At 40.2% G+C, this 23,160-nt stretch overlaps 1 protein-coding gene across 1 annotated transcript; it reads right to left on the bottom strand.

The window, feature by feature from the left end:
• Positions 1–10,522: 10,522 nt before the first annotated feature.
• On the bottom strand, positions 10,523–23,030 carry LOC131364778 (circadian-associated transcriptional repressor). Its single transcript, XM_058408126.1, has 6 exons — positions 22,872–23,030; positions 19,998–20,439; positions 18,349–18,424; positions 16,048–16,126; positions 14,090–14,219; positions 10,523–12,119 (listed from the first exon to the last, which is right to left on the bottom strand). Exons 2-6 carry the CDS (start codon positions 20,430–20,432, stop codon positions 11,703–11,705), a joined length of 1,137 nt encoding a protein of 378 aa, XP_058264109.1. The 5' UTR covers positions 20,433–20,439; positions 22,872–23,030; the 3' UTR covers positions 10,523–11,702.
• Positions 23,031–23,160: the final 130 nt, after the last annotated feature.

Genomic DNA, 23,160 nt, shown 5'->3' with positions numbered 1-23,160 from the left:
TTTCTTGTATGTTCACTTCATTTCATTACACTATATTGGCAGAAGTATTGGGACACCCCTCCAAATCATTGAGTTCAGGTGTTTTTCAGGGGTTGGACTCGGCCCCTTAGTTCCAGTGAAAGGAACTCTTAATGCTTCAGCTTCATACCAAGACATTTTGGACAATTTCATGCTCTTTGTGGGAACAGTTTGGGGATGACCCCTTCCTGTTTGGTGTGGAGGAACTTGACTGACCTGCACAGAGTCCTGACCTCAACCCCATAGAACACCTTTGGGATGAATTAGAGTGGAGACTGTGAGCCAGGCCTTCTCGTCCAACATCAGTGCCTGACCTCACAAATGTGCTTCTAGAGGAATGGTCAAAAATTCCCATAAACACACTCCTAAACCTTGTGGAAAGCCTTCCCAGAAGAGTTGAAGCTCTTATAGCTGCAAAGGGCGGGACAACTCCATATTACATTCATGTGCATGGAAAGGCAGACGTCCCAAAACTTTTGGCAATAAAGTGTATATGTCACTCCAAGACAGAGTGAGTTTTAAATAATCTCTCTGGACAGTGATTGATGGTATGGGCTGCTACCAGTTTGTTTACATGGTCAGAAGGTTAGGAGTTATGACTAGAAAAGTGTTCTCTGTGCTTAGTTAAGCCAAAAGTGTCTGTTAGACAGCAACTGACCAGAATCATGAGGTCTGTCAAGAGAAGAGTTTATATTATGCGTATTTCATATTTCAGTCATTGGTTTTGGTTCAGTCGCAGTAGTGTAAAAACATCCTGAAGTATTTCAAATGCTTCTTGAGAGCTGTACCAGTACGTGACTTGCTAACAGTAACATGTTCCTTCAAATGCAGTTGAAAGGTTAATAAAGAACAGTGACCCGCACTGAGCAAACACTGAGCAGTGATTCATAGCTTTCAGTGTCATTTCTTTGTAAATAATGAATTAAATCTTTCTGCTGAACTGTGTGTATTGCCCTCTCCCATACTGTAATGAGCTTTTATATGTTATATCCTAATACAGGACAGGATGTATAACCTGTTCAGCTTAGCATAGCACCTTGGACAGGATTTACACAGCTGTGTCCACTTCAACTTGTTCTTTATGCTTAAACCAAGATAAAAGAGCCGCTTGTCCAGCTCCAGTGTGTTTGGCTGTTGTGATTATGAGACTCATTCCGAGCCCTTGATAGCACTTACTGCATGCCGCTGACAGCAGATCATTTCTGATTTTTTTAACAGCAAGCTTACTATGTGTATGTGTGTTGGAATGTTTGACCACAGATCTCCTCAGCCTTACTGACTTGCCAATTCGCTACCACATGCTTTAAGGTGGTAAGAGCCCTGATGGTCACTCCCTAACCTGCTGCAGCTCTCAAAGTGACATGACCTTCAGTTAACATTTTGTCAGAGTTATTCTGCCAGTCTTGCTCTGTTAAAGCTGTGTCTCTGAGGATCTTGCACAAACACTGAGTGAAATTAGAGGAGAGGCGGTGGCGGCTGGCAGGAGCTGATTCACCATACCTCGAATGCAGGCAATTCTAACAGGATAGAACAGGATAAAGTTCAGACGCTGGGTGGATCACTGTGAGGATATCTGTTACTGCTGCAATGGTGCAAGGGTTGCTCTCTTTTGCCACATTTGTCATTTTAGGCAGAATGCCATGTGTGCTATGACTATCCAAAAGAGCTGAATCCTCAAGCCAAATGTTGGGAATTTTCAATTAATAACAGCAGTAACTGGGCTCAGGTCAAACTTCAGTAACAGCTACCACACACAAAGCCTTCATTTTATTTCTTTCTCTACAGTAAATACTGTAACTCAGCATTATGAATGCGTCAATATCTTCTTTCATCAATTCTATTTTAGATGACACTTTTCCATAGCACCATCTATTGTTATTAAGGAAAGTGGGGGAAAAAAAGGTTAATGTCGCCCTCTGCTGGACAAATGAAAAACTGCACAATGTTCCATTTGCCTTGACTGGATTGGTTAATGGTGCTGTGTGTGTGTGTGTGTGTGTGTGTGTGTGTGTGTGTGTGTGTGTGTGTGTGTGTGTGCATTCTGTTTTCAAGCACAACACAACACAAATCACAACACAGCACACAGAACCGCAAACTAATCCCAACACAGTGTGTCTCAACTCCAAGATTTTTTGCACTTTCTCTTAAATTCAGTAGAAATGACCAGGTCTGATGTTGTGTCAGTTAATTTATCTATATTCTGTGGTTGAGAGGTTAAGAGCCATTGCAAGAAAATATCTTTCTTTATCTCCACAAATACATTGTGGTGATATTTCTTGTCACTGACAGTTCACATGAAACCAAGAGACACTGTGTTGTACATTTTGGCAGCCGGCCAGTGGGAAACCCAGAATAGTCGTGTGTTGGGTTGCACTGTACTGTCTGACCTGCTATCAGCTGCCAAAACACAGAGCGAGCTGATGAACTTGATAGATCATCTATGCTATTCGGTCATTTTCAAGTCATTTTCCAACTTCCTATTTGATAAAAATGATAAATGTTTAATGTCCTCTAAATGCCTTTTGTAATGTTTTCTTAAGGTAACTTAAGTTAAAGTAACATTCAGTTTCCTTTATACCAGCTGGCAAAAATGGTCTACCAGCTTGACCAGCTCAGCATGTGTTAAACTATGAATAGGCTGAGGGTCAGTAGTGTGTACCCAAGCAATAGGTTTGGGCCACTAACCAAATATATGGCAGATTACCAGCCCATACTCTACTGGTGCATGCTCAGGGGCCACGTTTTGAGATAGATTTGGGGTACCCATATGCTTATAAGAATCCTGGACCGGAAACCAGGATTTAAACCTGCCTGAGATTTAAGCATTTATCAGTACTGAAGTGACCATGCAGTTTTCTTTCACAGGAAAAATAATCAGTGTTGTCTAAGGATTCGCTCAGCTCACCGCAGACCATGCAAGGTGAACGAGGTACAAATTATAGAGTAAATAATATCTTTTTGTTACAGGCAAGGTCACAGTGCTCCATAGAACATGTTAGAATGTCCAAAATGCAAACATTGCAGAGTGTAGAACAGTAAAAAACCGACTCAAGGCTCTCAAAGATCTACAATCTGATAATCAGAGAGCCTTTTATCATGTTTGTTTAATCTAACATGCATGCAGGTTGTGGGGTAAAAAAAATGGGCTGATTGTTGTATGACAGCAGTATTTTTAGTGACTACTTGTATACATCACTTTCTGACATTTAGCAGACATTATACAAAAATCCCTGGTTATTAGGACAGATGAAGTACAAACCAGCGTTTCTCACTTCTGCGTCAAACCTCCCTCAGTTATATTCAGATGCACCGAATTGCCATTAAGATTTAATAACACACAAAAAAAGCCTTTTTCTAATGGTTTTAAAGCTTTATTTTCAGCAGCAGTGCTTTGGGTTTGGCCTTCAGGAACATTTTACAGGCCTTTTATCAATTTGTTTTAATTCACTGATCTCATACAGAACAATGCTGCTGCTCTCACTGGAGCTAAGATAACAGTTATGAGTGTCTTTTACGAGGGGCGTGAAGTCATTCTGAATAACCGAAGGCAAATGAAAGCAGCCTTTTAATTTCTGTAATTAAAGGATTTTTTGGCTTACATTTTTAAATCTGTAAAAAGTCTCAGTGTCTAACTGGAAAAGCGTGCAACATTCAGTGTATTCTCGAAGAGTATTTCATATAATCCTTGACAACATCTCACAGATTCTGTTTTGTAAGTAAAGGAGCCAAGCTCGGTCATGTGAACGAACACAGTGCCATCTGTCAGAGTAACAGAGCCGTGTGTCCATGTCAATCAGCAGCAAGGTTATGGACTATTCCTCATCCCCATCATTCACATGCCGACACTGACCAGTACCTTTCCTGTATTTCTATAACTGTATTAATGCAATCTGGCTAGAGGATATTGGCAGATATTGTACTGTTGATTTGTATGTATTACACACCTGAGGCAAACTGGTTGATAATGTCTTCCCAGATCTCAGGGGAAATTATCATTTCACTCTGATGTGAGTGAGGACGGAGGCCTCTTAATCATTCATGGAAGAAACTCACTGGTTATATTTGGATCCTGATGATCATGGAGAGGAGATGAAATCCTGGAGGGCTTTCTTCATTATGCATCAGTAGAGGAGCAGCATGTGCTCCTATTCTTAGAAAAGCTGCTTAATGGAAGTGTCTGTTCACGATGCTTTGCACATTCTGTGTCACGGAAGCCCAAATGATGTTAATATAATGTAACCTGTTTTTTCTCTTATTATCAAGTGTAAGGTGTTTGTTTTCCTGATCCAACTGTTACCCTAAAATGGAAAGCTGGTATAGTATCTGTGGACAGAGACCACTCTGACCTGGATCTTACACACCTTCAGCACTGCTTATGTCTTATGAAAAACTTTGGTCAATGGTGTGTTTATTTGCATGCTGTGGCTGGCCATGTACCAAATCAGCTAATTACTCTTAAAGAGAAGAAGGCTACAGGGATTGTTTCTGCTGCCCTCTAGTGGTTGATCTCTATTACCCTTCACAGTCAGAAGTTATGTGGAACATGACGTCTCTGGAGAGCTATTGAGCTTCTTCATTTTATCTGGGTTGAAAGCACTGCCATACATGCTCCAGACTGTCAGATGACTGTTCTATGATCGCTTTTCTTATCATATTATTACACGTACTACATGTATTACATATACTGTGTGTGTATCAGTCTTTTTCACACGGGTACAACACTCCTATTACATCTATAAATACAAGAGCAGAGTAGCTGCTGATAAGAGAGACATGGTGTAATAGAGACTACTGAGTAGCCCTATAATACATTTTTACAGGTATACTGCAAACTATTTTTATTTATTTTTCGTTCTTCTTCAGTAGCTGCTTTACCCTGGTCAGTGTCACGGTAATCTTCATTTCAGGAACACTGAGTATGAGGCAGGACACCCTGGATCCACTCGTTTTCACCACAGGGATGTTTCTGGTAGGTGAAAGGAAAATAGAGAACCTGTGGTACTTAAGGTGAACATGCAAAATTCCAAACAGATAGAAATCCAGAGGCTGTGGATCTCTGAGGCAGCAAATCTACCCCCCGTACCACCTTCCTGCCCCCTGCCCTTACGTCCTATTCCTGGCTCTAAAACCCTTTAGTAGTTATTCATAGATAGAAATGAAAATTGGAGTTTCTCTAAATTATGAGTCCTCAATAAATCAAGGAATAGAAGGAATTTGATCTGTGCTCCAACTGGATGCAAGTGGAGTGACCATAGTGAGGGTCACACCACATGGGTTAAGATCCAGATGAACAACTCTGAATTCTAGAAGGAGGGAATCCATTAGTTATTTCGAATGTAGGTTAGTTAAGTTAGTTAAATTAACCAGACTTGGTAAAAAAAAAAAATTATATATGTGCTGACCATAGTGGTCACATGTGGTGTAAGGTTGCTGCAGCTTGTCTGGAGAAGGTGGGTAAAGTGAGTGGTCATCAACCACAGCTGGATGACCGATGAATGTTTAAATATCACTTACCTTATAATAACACTAATATGTCTTTGTACCTGAATAATTGGAATTAAATTAAACACATACATATATTCATGCTTGTTTATCTTGTTTATTTCTAACTATCCTGTGAAGTAAATCCATGCTCTATCATCCTAATTCCTCTAATGAGCCGTAAACAGGAACAGCTGATCAGTCCAGTATGACTGCATGAGGGTATTAAATATCAGGGCTCTTTTTCCTCCAATTTTAAGTATTGCTTCACAAAACCACAACACAGTAGTTACCATGGGATCTGCTGATGTCAGTGTCTAGAGCCAGTTGATGCAGTGCTGCTTAATTTAGTCTCTGGTTATATCCACCTCTCTCTCTCTCTCTCTCTCTCTCTCTCTCTCTCTCTCTCTCTCTCTCGGTCACTAGTAGCCTGCTGGAGGTCATTTTGTAGTACTCTGGCAGTCCTCTTGACACAAAGGAGAAGATACCTGTCCTGCTGCTGGATTGTTGCCCTTCCACAGCCCTGTCCAGCTCTCTTCATCTCTCTGTATCTCCTCCATGCTCCTGAAACTGTGCTACAGTTAGTGACAAGGACTCTACCAAAACCCAAATCAGTTGAGAAGGGGAGAGGAATTGTCTGTGGTCACCACCTGTGAATCCATTTCCTTTTTGGGGATTGTCTTGCTGGTGCCTCTCCGGTCCACCTGTTCGTACCAAAGCAGGTGAAACTGATTCACAAGCACTTACGCTTCTTAACTGGATGGACTGATATCCCTGAAGCTCAATGGGCTTGGTGTTATAATGTAATGATTAAATGTTCTGAGATGATCTCCTCGTCATCTCTCATTTCTCACAGTTTATTTACTATTATTTACTATATTCCACTTTACAACCTTCTTGCCATTGTACATATTGCTTATTACCAGAGAGAAAGCACTGGATAAGCTATAACATATCTATGTGTATTTATGAGATCATGTTGAATTATTAATGTATTTAATCAATTAATCCTTTTAACCTGTAAAAACCCCAGACCCATTTGTTCATAGCTGACTCGGTCTCTGCTCTGCATTCGTTTGACCCCACATGCGGTCATGCAGTTGCTTAGGTCAATAAAGCTAAACACGCCTCTGCTGGTTCTCTTTTGGCCTTTGTGTCTAAATGAAGGTCTTTTAAGCTGCAAAGATCCAATCAGACAGAAGCAGACCTGTTTGTGTTTGGCTGATGGGAAAGCTGTGATTATTATAATAACTTGCTCCCTGGGTACTTTTATATATTTATAAAAAGAAGTGAGAGTGTAAGAGGTGTGAGGTCCTTTGCGACAAATTAGATCATTATCTCCATATGGTGAGAATGAATTGCCTGTTGAACAGCGTAATGAGCAATTTTCTAATTCTGGGAATAAAGTTATCTCTATTCAGTTGACTTGAAACATGTCATTTAGAGCAAATCAAATATGACACAGATTTCCCAGAAGAATAAATCACAGAAATGGTTATATCTCTCTGTGGGAAGGAATGCTTTCTCTGAGGGCAAATGACATCAACTCTTAGTGGCAAAAAAATTGCTGAGGTGCAACAACATTTGCATGCAATAAAAGTAAACACACCTAACTTGATGTAAAATGATCTAAATCATCCATCGCCTATACCTGCTTTATTCCTAATTAGGGTCACAGGGATCTGCTGGAGCCTAACCCAGCACACATTGGGCAAAAGGCAGGGGTACACCCTGGACAGGTCACCAGTCCATCACAGGGCCACACATAGAGACAGACAACCACACACACATGGGCAACTTACAACGTACATGTTTTTGGACTGTGGGAGGAAACCAGAGTACCCGGAGTAAATCCCACACAGGCACAGGGAGAACATGCAAACTCCACACAGAACCTGGGATTCAAACCCAGGACCTTCTTGCTGTGAGGCAACAGTGCTAACCACTAAGCCACCGTGCTGCGCCATGAGCTAAATCAGTTCAAGAAATTGAGAAACATCTGTTCAGCCACAGACAATTAACAAATCATTGATGTACCAAAGGCCCAAAAGCTTTTAATATGACATTTAACATGACTTAATTCCATTTAATGATGCAGTTCTAGAGTAATTTGTCTTAGCTGAAGGTTTTCTAGTACTGATGGTGTCCAAAAACAAGGTCTGATGTCATAAACAGGCTGCGCTTCTGTACTTGTCATTTCCTCAGTAACTAATTTCTGCAGTTATTTTATTAGCCATGCCACCTTTTATTCACCAAGCAGTGGACACTGTTTTTGCTAAACTAATCCAATTTTTCTATCTACTTTCTCTATTTCTAAATCTTTGCCTAAAATCATGTTAAGATTAAACCAAGATACTATTTTTCTTTAATTTGCTAGTATCTAAATGCGTTTAGAGCCACTGAACAGGTTGAATAGCTAAAGGTCAGTGACACAAGCCGTGGTGGCACGGTCATTTCAGACGCAGCAGGTACACAAATCAAAGGCAATTCAGAATGAAAAGGTCTCCTGTGTTGTGTAAGCTGCCATTGCCACATATGTATAATGACATAAAAAAGTTATATTATATTGAAATTATATATAAGATTATACAGACCTTTCTGTGGGATTTAAATAGAGCTGATGCAGTGCTATGGCCTGTCTGGCTGCAATTCCCTTTCTATTAATCTCATACAGCTTTAGAAAAGTGCTAATTTCCCCCAAATCACATGATTACATATTTATCTTTGCCCTCAGCAGTCATTATTCCCTTGACTTGCACAGTCAGGGCATTTCAAATAAGCTCATATTTGGACATTCTGCTTCTGACTGATGCTTTGAGAGAAATTTTTTATGATGGTTTCTAGAACTTTACATAGATATATATACACCAGTCAGGCATAACATTATGACATGATATATATAAGGATTTGAGCTTTGAGGTTGACGAAGGGCCAAATTGTGATGGCTAGACCACTGGATCAGAGCATCTCCAAAACTGCAGCTCTTGTGGGGTGTTCCCGGTCTGCAGTGGTCAGTATCTATCAAAAGTGGTTCAAGGAAGGAACAGTGGTGAACCAGCAACAGGGTCACGGGCGGTCAAGGCTCATTGATGCACGTGGGGAGTGAAGGCTGGCCCGTGTGATCCGATCCAACAGACAAGCTACTGTTGCTCAAATTTCTGAAGAAGTTAATGCTGCTTCTGATAGAAAGGGGTCAGAATACAAGGGGCAGGACGGGTCAGGGCAGCAAAAGAGGGACCAACACAATATTAGGCAGGTGGTCATAATGTTATGCCTGATTGGTGTATATATTCGAGGGAGTATACTGACAATAAAATGAGTGTAGGGATTTTACCCAGTGAACAATTTTAGACAAAAGTGCATGTTGTCTATATTTTTCCATTCCATTTATATGAACTCTGAATATTATTATTAGTAGTAGTATATCAATATATTAATCATATAATAATATTATAATAATAATAATAATATTATATATATATAATGTTTCTTCTGTCCTCATGTTTCTGTCCAGATGTTTTTGCTGGTATTAGGAGCCTAGTGAGAGAGAAGCAACATGACTGATGGACAGATCTTTGACAGGAAGAGACTAGACTTACCCGTGCATCACTGTCCCTCTCAGTTTAACTATTTAATCGTCTGAGAAATCAGGTAGCATTTTTATCACCTCAAAAAATGTGAGTATTATTACACTTCCTTGAGACTCTTCTCTGAGTATCCAGACACTTCACTGGTTTTCTCTGAGCACATATTGTCAGTGTCATTTTGTGTTATTGTACGTCTGTTAGCGGGAATTAAGAGCTTTTGAGGTTCCTCTTATAAACTGACATTTATAAACCTCTCATAAACAAAAGCAGTCTCTCTCTGTCCACTCGCCTCTCATCATCACAACATCTGTCCACAAAGTGCTGTGTGTTATAATAACCAGCAATAATGTGGCAAGATTTATACGGTGAATTAGAAATTTGAAATAAATTAAGTACTGTAAAGGGAAATAAGCTTTGGACTTGTCTTTTGACTTATACGTAAGTATGAACATTACATTGTGAAATTTATTCATAAAGACGTATTTGATGAACTTGGGGAAAAATGCATATAAACACTAGAGCAAAAAATATGTAAATATTACATAAAAATAACGTAGTAGGTATAAATAACAAAATTCCTATTGTGTAATGTGAATTAGCTTCCTAAAGCGTTCTCAGTACTAGACTGGAAAAGCTACAGAGTCATAGCAAAACCCTTTAATATCACAGGCCTGTGTACTTGGTTTGAAAATCTACAGGTGGAAAGTTCACGGAAAACCTGGTCAGGTGAACCATGCAGGATTTCACAACGAGCTCTCAGACTAACGAGATGGGAGATAAGAGAAAAGCCAGAAGTCACTCGTACACTGAAGGGTGACCTGAAGGCAGCAGGTACAACAGTTACACTAAGACCAATACACGACAAACTGTAACCCGATTCACTGATTCCTACACACCACACACACTTACAAACCTTTAAACAAATCAGAAATCTTTAAGAACTAAAGACAAATCAATGAATTGACTATGTGGTAATAATTCAGCTCTACAGACAGCACTGCAGCATCATAAAATGTTAGAAGAACAGAGTGTAATAGAAGTAACTAGGACATGATGGAGGACAATCTGATCTCATCAGCCATGAAACTGAACCTGAGGAGAAATTTCAACATGACAACACCCTCGAATATACACAGTGTAATGAACTTAAAACTGCTTAATAATAAACAACAGGTGCAGAGCTGAAGGTGCAGGGATAGGAACACAGGGAAGTTTCACAAAATGTAATGTAATGTATGTAGTGTGTATGGATGTGTGTGTGTGTGTGTGTGTATGGACGTGATTTCTGTTTTTAGAGGTCATGACGTCCTGCATTTCATCATTAACCAAACGACTTCCACTTCTTCTTTTTCACAAAGACACACCATTAGGATATATTTGGAATGAAGAAGAAAGAAATGCCTTGAAAGCTAAAAATGGATCAGAGGCTGCATGAATACGCCAAACAAATATAACCACATTTATTTTGAAAGTATAAAATATCACACTGTAAAGGCCACTTTTCAAGGGTATATCAACAACCTCAAATTTTTTACACAAACTTTGAATACCTCCCTCTCAGTCTATTATCCATCTCTGTAGCTAACAGAAACGTCCCACTCGACCACAGAGACTGGAAACATTTAAGCCATGTATCTGATGCCAGGAGTTATGAAGGTTCCCGGCTGATCCGTCCTAGTCCGTCCTTCAGAGGCTGCAGGTATCCCAGGTGGTTCTCATTCACCTCAAAACCAGTGTACAGGCACAGCTTGACATCAAATTAAACAGGCACTGGATGCCCTCAAACTTGGAGACACTCATTAAATGAAAGAACAAAAAAAAAAAATGCAGTTCACATTCTATACATTGGCACCCGTCAGGCCTGTGGAGCTTCTCCTTACAGAGAAAAAGGCTCATACCCAAGACCCCGGTACTACAGGCAAATTTGGCTCACCTTGATCTTAGCAGTTTCCCTCTTTCTGATTCTACGTCAGTGAACGTTAGTTCTTATTCGTTCCATGCACAACCATTGACATGGTGTCAGAATGAGGTAGAACCGTTGTACCAAAATCTTAGCTTTAAGTTTATACCTATGAAGTAACAGTCACATCAACCGGCTCCAGTGGAGCGGATGAAAAGTAAAGAAACAAAAAATAAAACAAAAGCAAAAATTCACATTCATCCCACATTTTATGTACAACTACAATGGAGATCACGGACACGTTGGAATATCTGAAGTGTTCCCTAGAAATGCATTACTCCTGCTTTTCCCATCCCTTTCTGAAGTAATGTTTTCCTTTATTCACAGATACCAATACGCTGCCTCCACACATCAGTCCACGAGTCCTCTGTCTCACCGGGCACGTCCGAGACAAACTGCAACACACCCGAGAGGATTCCAATCTGACCAACCCGAGTTAGAGGAGGACGCACTGCTACACCAGTGACACGCTGATGCATGTATATGTGAGGGCTGCGTCAGTCTAGGTGCCCGGCTTGGCCATAGCTATGCTGTGTGTCCCCTGAAGGCTGAAATGGAGCAGGGGGCTTGCGCCGGGGTGCGCTCGAGTGCACTGGCATGAGATAATGAGTGCCTGCTGTTACGGCTCTGATTACCCAAAGCCTGGTCTCTGTGGACTAGGACAAGGTGCCAGAGCCCATATTGCTTGTCCCCCTGGAGGCTTTGTGGTTGATGATGCTCTCTGTGGATTTCAGTAGTCTCTCCAGGCACGGGGCGCTGATCTTTCCTGGAGGCGGGTGACATGGCACAGAGTCCATGTTGAGTTCAGGCGTGTCTATGGTGGAGGAAACGGAGTTGTCCTGCGTCGCATCCTCGTCCCTGCGTGCCGTCAGCAGGTTCCGGACTGTGCGCTGACCCTGATCAGCAGTGGGGGAGCAGATGGGAGATGTGTGGAGCCATTTCAGATTGGTGGCAGAGTAAGGTGCTGGAAGGATAAGGTCACTGCCCCGCATGGCCTTAGCGGCCACAGGAGAAACGCTAGCGCTGCCGGAATTGAAGAGACCGGCTGAAATGGGGGCTGGAGGTGAGGACAACTGTAACAGAAATAGAGAGACAATGTCATACACTTCAAATATATACTCTGTTCTCTGATAGGATTACCATCCTTTATTAAAATAAGTAAAAATTTAATATTATGCATATTATGTAATGTGTGTGCACACGTGTGCTGTTTGTGTACATCAACACGTGTGTGTTTTCAAACACAGAATTTACAAGCAGTGCAACATTCTTTTCAAATGACCGACACTGTCATATTTAATATCGCGTATCAGAAGAGAATCCTGGCAAATATCCAGCTGTTTCAGACATCTGTGTTCTGGTTCACATTGTAGTTGCTATTAAACCTGATATCTTCTTATGTATTTTACACTGGGAATAAATTACAAAGGCACTTTATACGTGTGAAACCTTATATTTACACCCCAGGGCAACACAGTTAGTTAAAGGCAACAACACGTGTTCTCAGGGAATGACAATTTGTTCACAATTATTTTAAAAATATTTCCTAAGGGTGTCGATACTTTTGGCATGCAAATGCTCATTTCTTTAATAAGAGCGATTGTTGTTTGAACAAAGAGGATTATTTACTCCTATTGTTTGAGTGGAAACTTGAATTATTGTATATAATGTTTACACAATATTTTTTTAAATAACATTGGAGCTCGCACCAGAGACCTCGCAAATGTCCATGGTCCCATTTTATAGACTCTGTGCCATCGGGAACATTACAAAAGCCATGCTGAGTTAAAAATCACCGCCCCAGCATTTATTTAATTATAGAAAATAAATTTATGAATTTTTTAAAAGTAAAATCAAGCTGTGCGAGAAGTTAAGCCTCAACATATTCATTGGAGAGCTAAGTATATAAGTGGCTCCAGGAAATACACTCTGAACTAAATGATACTGAAACCATAAATTCTTCATAAAAAAATTAAGTTGAAAATTAAATTGGCTGCATTTTTTAATTCCTGTTTAAATACAATAATAAAATACAATTTAATACAATTTAAATAAAATACTTGGGCACAAAACTGAACAATCAAATGAAAGAACAAAAGACAGAATGAATGAAAGGAAAAAAAAAAAAAAAGGAAACCTTCATTGTGTTGCTCAGCTGATCAGGAATTGTGAAACTGATCATGGAGGCATGTTAATCGGGCAAACTAGCATTTTATTCTCACCATGACACAAAATCAGTTCATCCTGAACATTCAGCCATTATTTTTTTTTTAGAAAGCAGCTAGCAGAATAATAATACAGACTAATTTGACCCTACAAAACCCTAAAAAAATACAAAAAGAGCAGAAAATATGTTAACCTAAGCCAACAATCCCTTTGGCCATTTCTGAGGGGAAATCTATTGAGAAAAAGTTCCTGGGTTGGTGTAGAAGTAAAGTTTTTCCTTGCAATCAGGAGAAAAGCGTCCGATTCGTGAGAGTGCCTCTGTATTCCATTAAAAGTTGAACATTAAACTGCTTCAATTATTTGACTTTCCCAAGGCTGAAAAACAACATTAGTACATAATCTAGCAGTGTTTCTGACAATATCTCTATTTATTTAGGACCACTTTAAAAGATCTGTTCAAATTGTTACCTCAATTTTCAAAACCAAATATAGAGTCTAGCTGTTTACTGCGACCCTCTGACCCCTAAATTACCTTTGCTCTTAGATAACAGAAGAAATATGTACAGTACCTCACAGCTGTACAAATAGGTTTTAATCCTTTCCTGTCTGACCTGTTCCTCTGTAAGCTAGTGATTAAAGAATAATGGGTATTGTCTGTCCTTTCTGTCTGCCTTAGCCATGCTCGTGACGGGCCTGTGCTGGTGACCAAGGCTGGTATGAAATTACATTTGGTTTCAAATGAGAAGTAGTGCGTCACCCACTCTCTAAGATCACTAAATGCACATAATTTACACTTGGCACCCTCCTAGTCTGACATGTTAATACACTTATGCATGTTCTGCCAAGTGACGTGAGCTATGATAGCAAAACACTCTACCTTGGGTTTTTTCAGCAGTGCGGTCTCTTGGGTCAGCTCCACAGCAGTGGTTTGGTGGTTGGGTTTTACGTTAGGGAACCAGGTCTTCAACATTTCCTCCATTTTCAGGATGATATCGATATATCGCTCCCTGCAAGACACGGGATGAATTAAGGATAAATGAAGGACATGAGCTGAAACATTTCAGGCATGCGATCTGACCTGAGCCAGTGTGAAAGTCTCTAACCCTAGGTTTCTCTTGCTGAACTTAACTGGTAGCACTGGATGCAAAAGCATGTCTTGCCACAAATACAGATCACACACGTTTATGCTCACACGTGGCACAGAGCACGTTTTTTCTCTCCTCTAAAAATAGGTGCGTGAGCCTACAGTGACAAACTCACAGCCACACACTGCATACGAAGAGGAACAGTCGGCCTGAGGAAAAGTGACGCAAACTCGACTGTCCACCCACACACAATCTGCTGTGCATGGACTTCTAACAGGATTCAGCAGATGTTTAAGGTAGATTAGTGTAAAATCATAGGACCAGTTTCTACCTGTCCTAGCCCTATTAAAATTACATGACACATTATCCATTATGACCCTTGCCAGGAAAGTTAATTTGATCGCCTTGCCAGCTTTGAGGCCTTGCTCTGAGTTGCTGCCAGCTGGCAAAACTGTTCAACCCAAGGGAGGGGCACACAACGGCTTCTCTTTGCCACCCCATGCTGCGTGTGCCCACAGGGAGGTGGCCTCTCTTCCGTTCAGTCTCTCTCTCCAGCAGCTGCTGGGTCAGCTGGGGCCATGTTGGCTCGATGCCCTGATCTACAAAACGGAGGGATCTACGATTTAAAGTCACTGTCTATTCATTTGAGACGGCAACGTCCCATCGATGTACTGGGTCAGCTGCATGCAACGTGGTCCTATGTTTACAAATTCTTAACAATTCAAATGAAATCTGTATTTATATAAAAAGGTAGAAAGGTCAGGGATAGTGTCAGGTTGTGTTTATACATTAGCTCATCTTCATACTAAATGAAATCCCTTCACATTCCCCTTTCTTATTCAAATTTGTCTAAATTTTCATGTGATCAGGATCACTGCAATATAACTGGACTTAAACTACACTACACTGTAATACTAGATAATCTAGGAACTACAATGCACTTCAAGAAGAATAGACTTTTTTACAGCACAGCAGAATGCAACAAAGAAAAGTGCCAGGCTTTGTGCCAAATACTGTTCTCCGAATTAAGAATGACTCAGGCTGGGATGGCAAGTCATATAAAGCAACAAAAGACTTTCCACCAGCTACAGTGCTGTACATTACGCTGTCTCACCCCAAGACAGCTAATCGATTGGGGGTTAGGTTATTTCTAGAAGGGAACACATAGCAACTGGTCTGATGGGGCTGAATGGTTCTCCTGTTGTGGTCATGCAGCCTGTGCCAAGCACAGAGTCCAGAGTAAAGGACAGTCCTTCTGGAACACACCTACAACATCAGCATGAGTCTCCTAGTGCCTCAACTCAGCTCTCTATACTCAGATCCTGTGGCTTATTCTGCACAGCATTCACACTCACACCTGCTTGTAAGAAACCACAAGGAATGTAAGTGCAGGGCTAGCAAACAAACAGATAAACAAACAAAGAAACCTTAAACCAGAAGTAGACCCTTTTTTCAATCATGAAATATAACAACAAACAACAATTTGCATAACATGACTTCTGAACTTTCGCAGTTCTTTAGCTACCTCACAGTTTCATTGGTACCATGAGATCCAATCTCCAGCTTTCAGGTAAACTTCATAAACTGAAACTTGGTATCTGTCTGTTTTCTTTAGGACACATTATACGTTCAATCTGAATAATATATTCGTATTTGGTTACATCCCTAAAATATAAAACAATCACACACACACACAGATGGGTGAAACTCATCACATGGAGCGAAGTAGGACAAGGAGAAAAGCTCTTACCCCATGCAAGGATTCTGAAGAACCCCCATTATTCTCTGGATCCGGTCCATGGCTACACTCTCCTGGAAAGTGCTGAGTCCTGTGAAAGGAAACCACTTTTATTTCTTTATTTATTTTTTTGACACTCACTTCTAGTGCCTTGTCTCTGACAGGCTGGGCTGTGCCTGGGCAGCAGATGGGTTTTTGTGAAGTGAGTGGGAGGGCAGACTCTCTGTCTCTGTGGCCAGGAAGTCTGGGGTCATTCGGAGCTCCAGCTTTGACGGAGATCCCAGTAGGACTGCTCGTGAATGCTTGCCTGGCACGTAGCCTGCCTAGATGCCCACCAAACCATGCGGTGCTAAAAGCCAGCCAACAAAATGCAGCGTTCAGCATCTACTGAGCTTAATACCATGTGGTAGTGTGTACGCCTGATTCATGCAGGTTTCACCAGTCCTCTAACCGCTGCCTTTCACAAGCGAGAACACTGAAGCTAAATGTAATTTCACAGCTAATATACAAACACTCCGAGTGAGCTTTATTCCACCGAATGAGCATTACACAAAAACATGATTATACAAACAGGTGAGAAATTAACGGTGGTTCTGTTGGGAGTGGTCTCTTTCACCGGATCAAACCAGGGCGAACTGAATGGTTTAAAGTATGAAAACGACATAAATTTTACGCTATGGGCTTTAGTCTTTATATCTCAACCCACCAGAACACCTATGGAAGATAACATGCTAATCAGAGCTCTCTATCCCCACATCCAAAACACTAATCAATATATTTTTTCAATAAATGGTGTTCATCACTGCGGAAAACCTCTAGAAACTTGTGAACCTCTAGAAACTTGTGAACTTGAAACCTCTAGAAACAGAATTTGTGCCAAGAGAAATGGTGCTGCACACTTTATTAAGACAATTTCGTTCCTTTAACCGGGCACTCGTCTGTAGCTCGGAGATCATTGTTTTTAGGAACACAATATTTTATATTTTACATTAAGACTGGCCATAAGAATAATGAGTTTTGAATAAAGAATAACTATGAAGAAAGGCTTGCGAGCAGTGTCCAGTGCACACATCACCACAGCCGTCTTACTGAGAGAGATCATGCCTTTGGGAAAAAAATAATCACTGATCATTCTAATGGTCATACTTTCAATAAAATTCAGAAATCAGGTTTAAAGAGACTCCTAAAGTGCAGGTGCATGAGGTGACATCTGCCCCACTACCAACACCTGATGCAGTAATATATAAATAAATATTTATATAAATTTATATAAATAAATAATTGTACATAAGTGGAACTCACAAGCTAGTCTTCTAGAAATCACTGGACACTCATGAGCTGCATAACAATCTCTTTATGTAGAAACACTGGACAACTATAGTCCAGCTAACAGAAAAGTTGGTCAGAATGTTATAGAAAGATTGCTACTAATGCTTGTTGACATTCATTGTAGGAACATTTATAAACTTTATAAACCAGAAAAAGTGAATATCCTCCGAAGAGAAAGGCTCTTAGCATTGTAACAGTTAGAAACCTTTCTGCTAATCTAAAATTGTTAGCTGGATAATAGAAATAATCGTAAAATAATGTATTTATTAAATAAAATCACATTTACGAGTATTTTTATAGTTTCAGTTGTAAAACTGTCTTATTATGAGATTTCATGTCAACTTTTAATATTTTTGTTGACACTTGTTTAAACATTTCTATAATGTGTGTGCTTGATATATTTGTGAAATTATAAGTCTTTTAATTTAGTCCACTGTCTCCATTTTCTCTGCTCTACACAGAACAGTTTATAGTAAATAATGAATAAACGTGAGCGTGTACACTTTCAGACAGAGCGTGGTGATTTTCATCACTCAACATCAAACATCTTTTTGATTTCATGAAAAGACGGCCTTTACAGACTGACAATCATTAAACACTTGAACAATCCGTACAGACAGGATACTGACAACCTCACAAAACAATTCACTGACTATTGCTTCGTTGGAAACGTCAGACAAATACAAAAACAGGCTAGAAATGATCCAAAAACCAGAGAAATATCCAGAAAAATAAACACAGAAATGCTATCCAAGGCAGGACAAGAGCTCACTATGAACTATAGGAACTGTATGTGAGAATTCAGATCAACCAGAGGAAATTCTGACCATTGAGATCTGTGGTACTGTGGCATGGAGTGGGGTGAGACTGTAGTAGGGGGCAGTATGGAAAGCCCTGTGTAGGGATGCGAGAGTCCAGGAGCACAGCTGAAAACCCTCGCTGGAGAACAATGTAGGAGTATTTTTAGAGAAAGCTGCTACTCACGTTCTCTGTATCTGCCAGAACGGAGGCCATTCAGGATTGAGGAGAGTGGGTGAATATAGCACTGCAACTCCATACACTGTGGAACAAAAACCAGCATTCAATGTCTTTTTTTTTCTAACACTGGTCATTATCTGATAGAGAACAACTCTACTGTTGAAAGTGTCCTGAGGACGTGATTGCAAAACAGTTTTTGTTTCTGAAGAGAATGCATTTTCAGTCTGTACCCATTATGTAATTTTTTAAATCCAAAATACTCTAAATTCCACATAGGACTCAACTGATTGGACTTGTTATGTTTCCTTCACACATGTGTTGGAACACACCAAAACCTAACACTCTGAACATTTGCACAGGACTGAAGTACATAAAACATATATGTTGCACATTTCTGGTTCTGTTTACATATAAAGAGGACTACTGTGCACTACTGCACTTTAAAGATGGACAATACCACTGCTGCTCATCGTTTTATTTCACTCCATGACCACCCCGTACTGCTGCTGTCTGCACATTTCACACACTTTATACAGTTTATTTATACAGATCTACTTTCTTACATTTTCATATATACAGCTCTGGAAAGAAATAAGACCGCACTGCCCAATCTCCAGATGTGAACCCTATTGAAAACCTCTGGAATGTCATCAAGAGGAAGATGGATGGTCAATCACCATCAAGTAAAGCTGAGCTGTTTGCTTTTTTGTAAAAAGAGTGGTATAAAGTTATAAAGTTCCCCAACAGCAATGTGAGAAACTGGTGGAGATCATGGAGCCAAAACACATGCAGATCGGGGTTATTCCACCAAATACTGATTTCTTAATGTTATTTAGCCACAAAGCATTAACACAATTTGTTTACAAATGATTTGCATTTTGTTTTATTGGAGTTATTAAAGCTCTGCAGATACTGCATGGTCTTGGGTTATTTTGATGTGTTGTCATTTCCTTTAAATATACACTCTAAATAACAATAGTTATATATTTTGAATTTAGGAGTTCACAAAAAATCAAACAAAACTCTTCATCTCACCAATACATGTAAATGGAAGAAAAAACCCGAAGAAACTCATTATTTTGCAGTGGTCTCTAATTTTTTTCCAGAGCTGTATTTCTACAGATTTCCACTTATACTTTATTTTATTTATATTTTATTTTTTTTACTGTAACAAATTGCAGATTTTATTTTATTTTTTTTTTATTCTTTCTTTGGCATTCTACCTCCTTATTTCCTTTTCAAGGTCACAAACAGTGGTGTAAGCATTTCACTGCATATCATACTGTGTAGAATTGTTTATGTGACAAATAAAAAATTTGAAATAAATTCCTACAGATTTTTTTCACCTCATTATTCAGACTCTGTATAAGCTCAGAAAGCTTAGAGAGCAATGTGAATTATCGATCTTTCACCACAGCACTATACACCAGTGCTGGCGTTTTATGGAGGCCCTATAATAAAAAAAAAAGTGAACTGGCGGTTTCTTCAACCAGATAGAAGGGAGATGCCTTCTTAGAAAAAGTTCCACTATGCTTATTTCTAACATTTGTTCCGTTTGTGTGTGAATCTAGATCATGTGGGTGATACGGGATGTGTTTTCTTTAAAACTGGCACTTCCTTTGCACTGAATGTGCCTGAAAGACAACATGCCATACCTTGCACGCAAACAGCTTGTCTTTCTCCGTAGGGCTAGCTGTGAGCTGCTTTTCGTTTTGCTCTGGCACTGGAAGGCAGCGCGATCTTTTCTGCGCCTGTCTGCTTTTGCCTTTAGGGCTTCCCGAGGTGCAGCTGTGGTCAGACACGTCTTCCTGTCCCGATGGCGAAGGCTCTCTGTCTCCAGTGCTGAAAGAGCTGGTTGGGCTGGAGGGGGGGCTGCTCCTGCAGCTTCTGTCCTCCTTATCCTTCACTGAGGAGTCACTGCTTTTCTTGCAGGTTTGAGGGCCACAGCTGTTGTGAGCCGCAGGAGTGGTGGGCAGTGTGTCCTCTTCTCGATCGCATTCGGTCTCCAGCTCGCTGTCCTCATCATCATCGCTGGCCAGCCAGTCAATAGAATAGTCCGAATCTGATGCCGACATCCTCGGCCGCTTCATTACTGGCCTGTGGAAAAGATTAGAGGTGGACTGTCAGTCTGAAATGCAATTAATACAATAAAAACTCCTGTTTGTGGGCCTGTACAGGTAGAAGATAAAGAAAGAAACACCATTTCTTACCAGCTTTACCATTCTCCTTCATTTATTTTTTAAATATAGTCAACCACCAGAAGCAATCGGAGAGATTAATAGCTAAAAACATTTGCAGTGAGGGATGCCAGGATAAGCATGTGTGTAAGGTGCCAACACTGTAAGGCACAAACCAGTCAGTCATCCAGACTGCAGATAAACAGTGTCCAAACAGAAGACTGCCTGCTACTTCCCCACCACAGAAATCCACCATGTGGTCCATACTATTAAATAAGTAAACATCAGGCTGTCTGTGACTGACGTTGGTTTACCTGCAGGCCTATTATACAGTGTGTACTTCAGGTGATGTACTAATTGAACACAATCAACATGCAGCCTGTTTTGGGTGTATAAATTATTTCTTATGGATAGATATTCTCATATTTGTAGATTTCCGCATTTATACATAAAAAAAAAACTGTGTGTTTTCTGCTTATTATAATACCCTCATGGATGGGACCTAGTGACTAACCAGGTGGCTGAAAACATGCACCAAGAGCCTCAGATGCTCATTCAATAAGACTGGCTCACAGCAGCCATGACAGCCACCATGAGATGGAAACAATAGTCCCTCGACGACAGCCATTTTAATGAAGCTGCAACACTGACGTTTAGAACATAAAATATGGGTAGAGGAGTCCCACTTAGGATCTGAACTGCAAAAGCATGTGAAGCTGATGAGCACAAAAGGACAGAAAAGAAATCAAGACAGACTTTTTTTTCTTTTGGGCCTGAGGCATTCAGCATTCTCATCAACGTTTCTCACTAATAAGAACAATACACGAGACATAATTAATTAGGGGCTTGGTTTGCTATTTTAATTGTCACTAATCCTGGTTATGTGGTACAGGACAGAGAGCAAGCATGAAGTATCCTAAACCAGAAGAGAAAAGCTTTTTCATAGCAATTCACATGAGGGTCTCACCATGAGACCACTTATCTAGTAGGTAGCAATGAGGACAGAGGAGGAAAGAGCTGTCCACTCTCAATAGGCGGTCTGTTTATATAGACAATCGAAACGAGTGTTTTTATAAAAGCAAACCGGCATTTTGACTTCTTAGTTCTAAAAGATGAATAACTAATGAAAACCAAAAATAGGACTCCATATTCTGCAGTGAATTAAGAGGCTTAATGTTTAGTTTATTATTTTAACACAGGCACAACACTCACAGCAACTTCTGTATCTACAGTATTAGAACTGGGTCACGTGCTAATTTTTTCTTATCACCTGAAATATATATATATATATATATATATATATATATATATATATATATATATATATATATATATATATATATATATATATATATATCTGATTAGATCTGTGAACACGTGTACTCTAATAATAAAGTGCACATTATGTAAGCAGGCTCAGACACACGGCTGTATAAACGCGCCTCTAAAAGGTGGTGATGAATTTCTAATGGCACCATTTCCATCTTGAGAAATTTCTTCAGGTTTCCAAAGCAGGAAAGTGGAGCACCACGCTGAGATAAGTCATACAAAGACCAGCCTTGGCAGTGTGATTATCAACAAACGGAACAAACAAATCCCTTAAAACATCACATCAACATGTTTTTTGCACAGTCTGATAGCATTGAAGAGACTCTGGGAAAGTTGAGATTATTAAACTCAGATCGTATCCAGAACCGCATGCTGTAGTGTTCAATAGCAGCCTGGGTCACAATAGCGCACTATAGTTTCTCCGACTGGTCAGTAAACCATGCGATGTGGGACGTGGCCACGGCAGTCCAGGATCATCCGAGGTGATTAAAGAAAATCAAATCAAACGAAACCGCGAGAGCTATTTCATCATCAATAGCTTATTACCTGTAGGATTAAAGAGGGTGGGGCACTGGAGACAACACCTTAACGTAGACTGAAGTCAAATAACTACCTAGAGAGCATGTTATTATAGACTGGGAGTCGATCCAAGATCACAGACAGAGCTTTACTGTATAAACGTTTAGGGGGTTTATTCATCTATAGTCCCACATTTCTTACAGCCACAGAATAAATATGATACGCTTATAATGGATCTTTAAAAAAGAAAGAAAGAAAAGCAAAAGAAAGACGCCATGTTTCAGTGTACATGTTTATCTGGACAGATTGTGTAATGTTAGTAACACACTTCACATCTGAGTCTGAACAATAATCAGGGTTAATTTCACTGCATAGCTTTAGGCAACTCCTCTAAACTCTCTTTACATCTCTTCACATACAAATTCAAGCGCTAAACATCTGCCTTACCAAAGTAATTATAAATGTCCAAACAGTTTGATTTCATTATTTCGATCGCGGTCGTACCTTTTAATCAGGATCTAAAGGACTGGTGCGCGGTCCTTTGTTTCAGAGGTAAGTCCCGGACTCGGTGGGCAGCTCGTCGCTGAGCTTCGTGCTTTTCCGTGATGCGGAGCTGCGACTGCGAGGCCCGTGTTACTGCTCCCCAGGCAACGTGTCTGCGGGGGCGGGCTCAAACACACCGGGCTCTCCCATTCGCGTATTCACAGCCAGAGCTGACCAATCGGATTCGTGTATAGAGGCGGCCGTGGGCGATAGGCGAGTCGAGCTTATATATGCAAATAAGATGGAAATG

This window comes from Hemibagrus wyckioides, linkage group LG14 (genome assembly GCF_019097595.1).
Source record: "Hemibagrus wyckioides isolate EC202008001 linkage group LG14, SWU_Hwy_1.0, whole genome shotgun sequence".
In the NCBI taxonomy this organism is placed as follows: domain Eukaryota; kingdom Metazoa; phylum Chordata; class Actinopteri; order Siluriformes; family Bagridae; genus Hemibagrus; species Hemibagrus wyckioides.
The sequence above is the reverse complement of the archived record's forward strand: the minus strand, read 5'-3'. Positions and strand labels throughout refer to the sequence as shown.

Bases quoted from the DNA above. Each gene is read 5' to 3' on its own strand.
- LOC131364778 (XM_058408126.1), bottom strand. From the start codon at position 20,432: ATGAAGCGGCCGAGGATGTCGGCATCAGATTCGGACTATTCTATTGAC. The intron at 16,127-18,348 runs GTGAGTAGCAGC...TTCCTTTCACAG, and splicing joins TTCTGGCAGATACAGAGAAC to GACTCAGCACTTTCCAGGAG. The intron at 14,220-16,047 runs GTAAGAGCTTTT...CGTGTCTTGCAG, and splicing joins CTTCAGAATCCTTGCATGGG to GGAGCGATATATCGATATCA.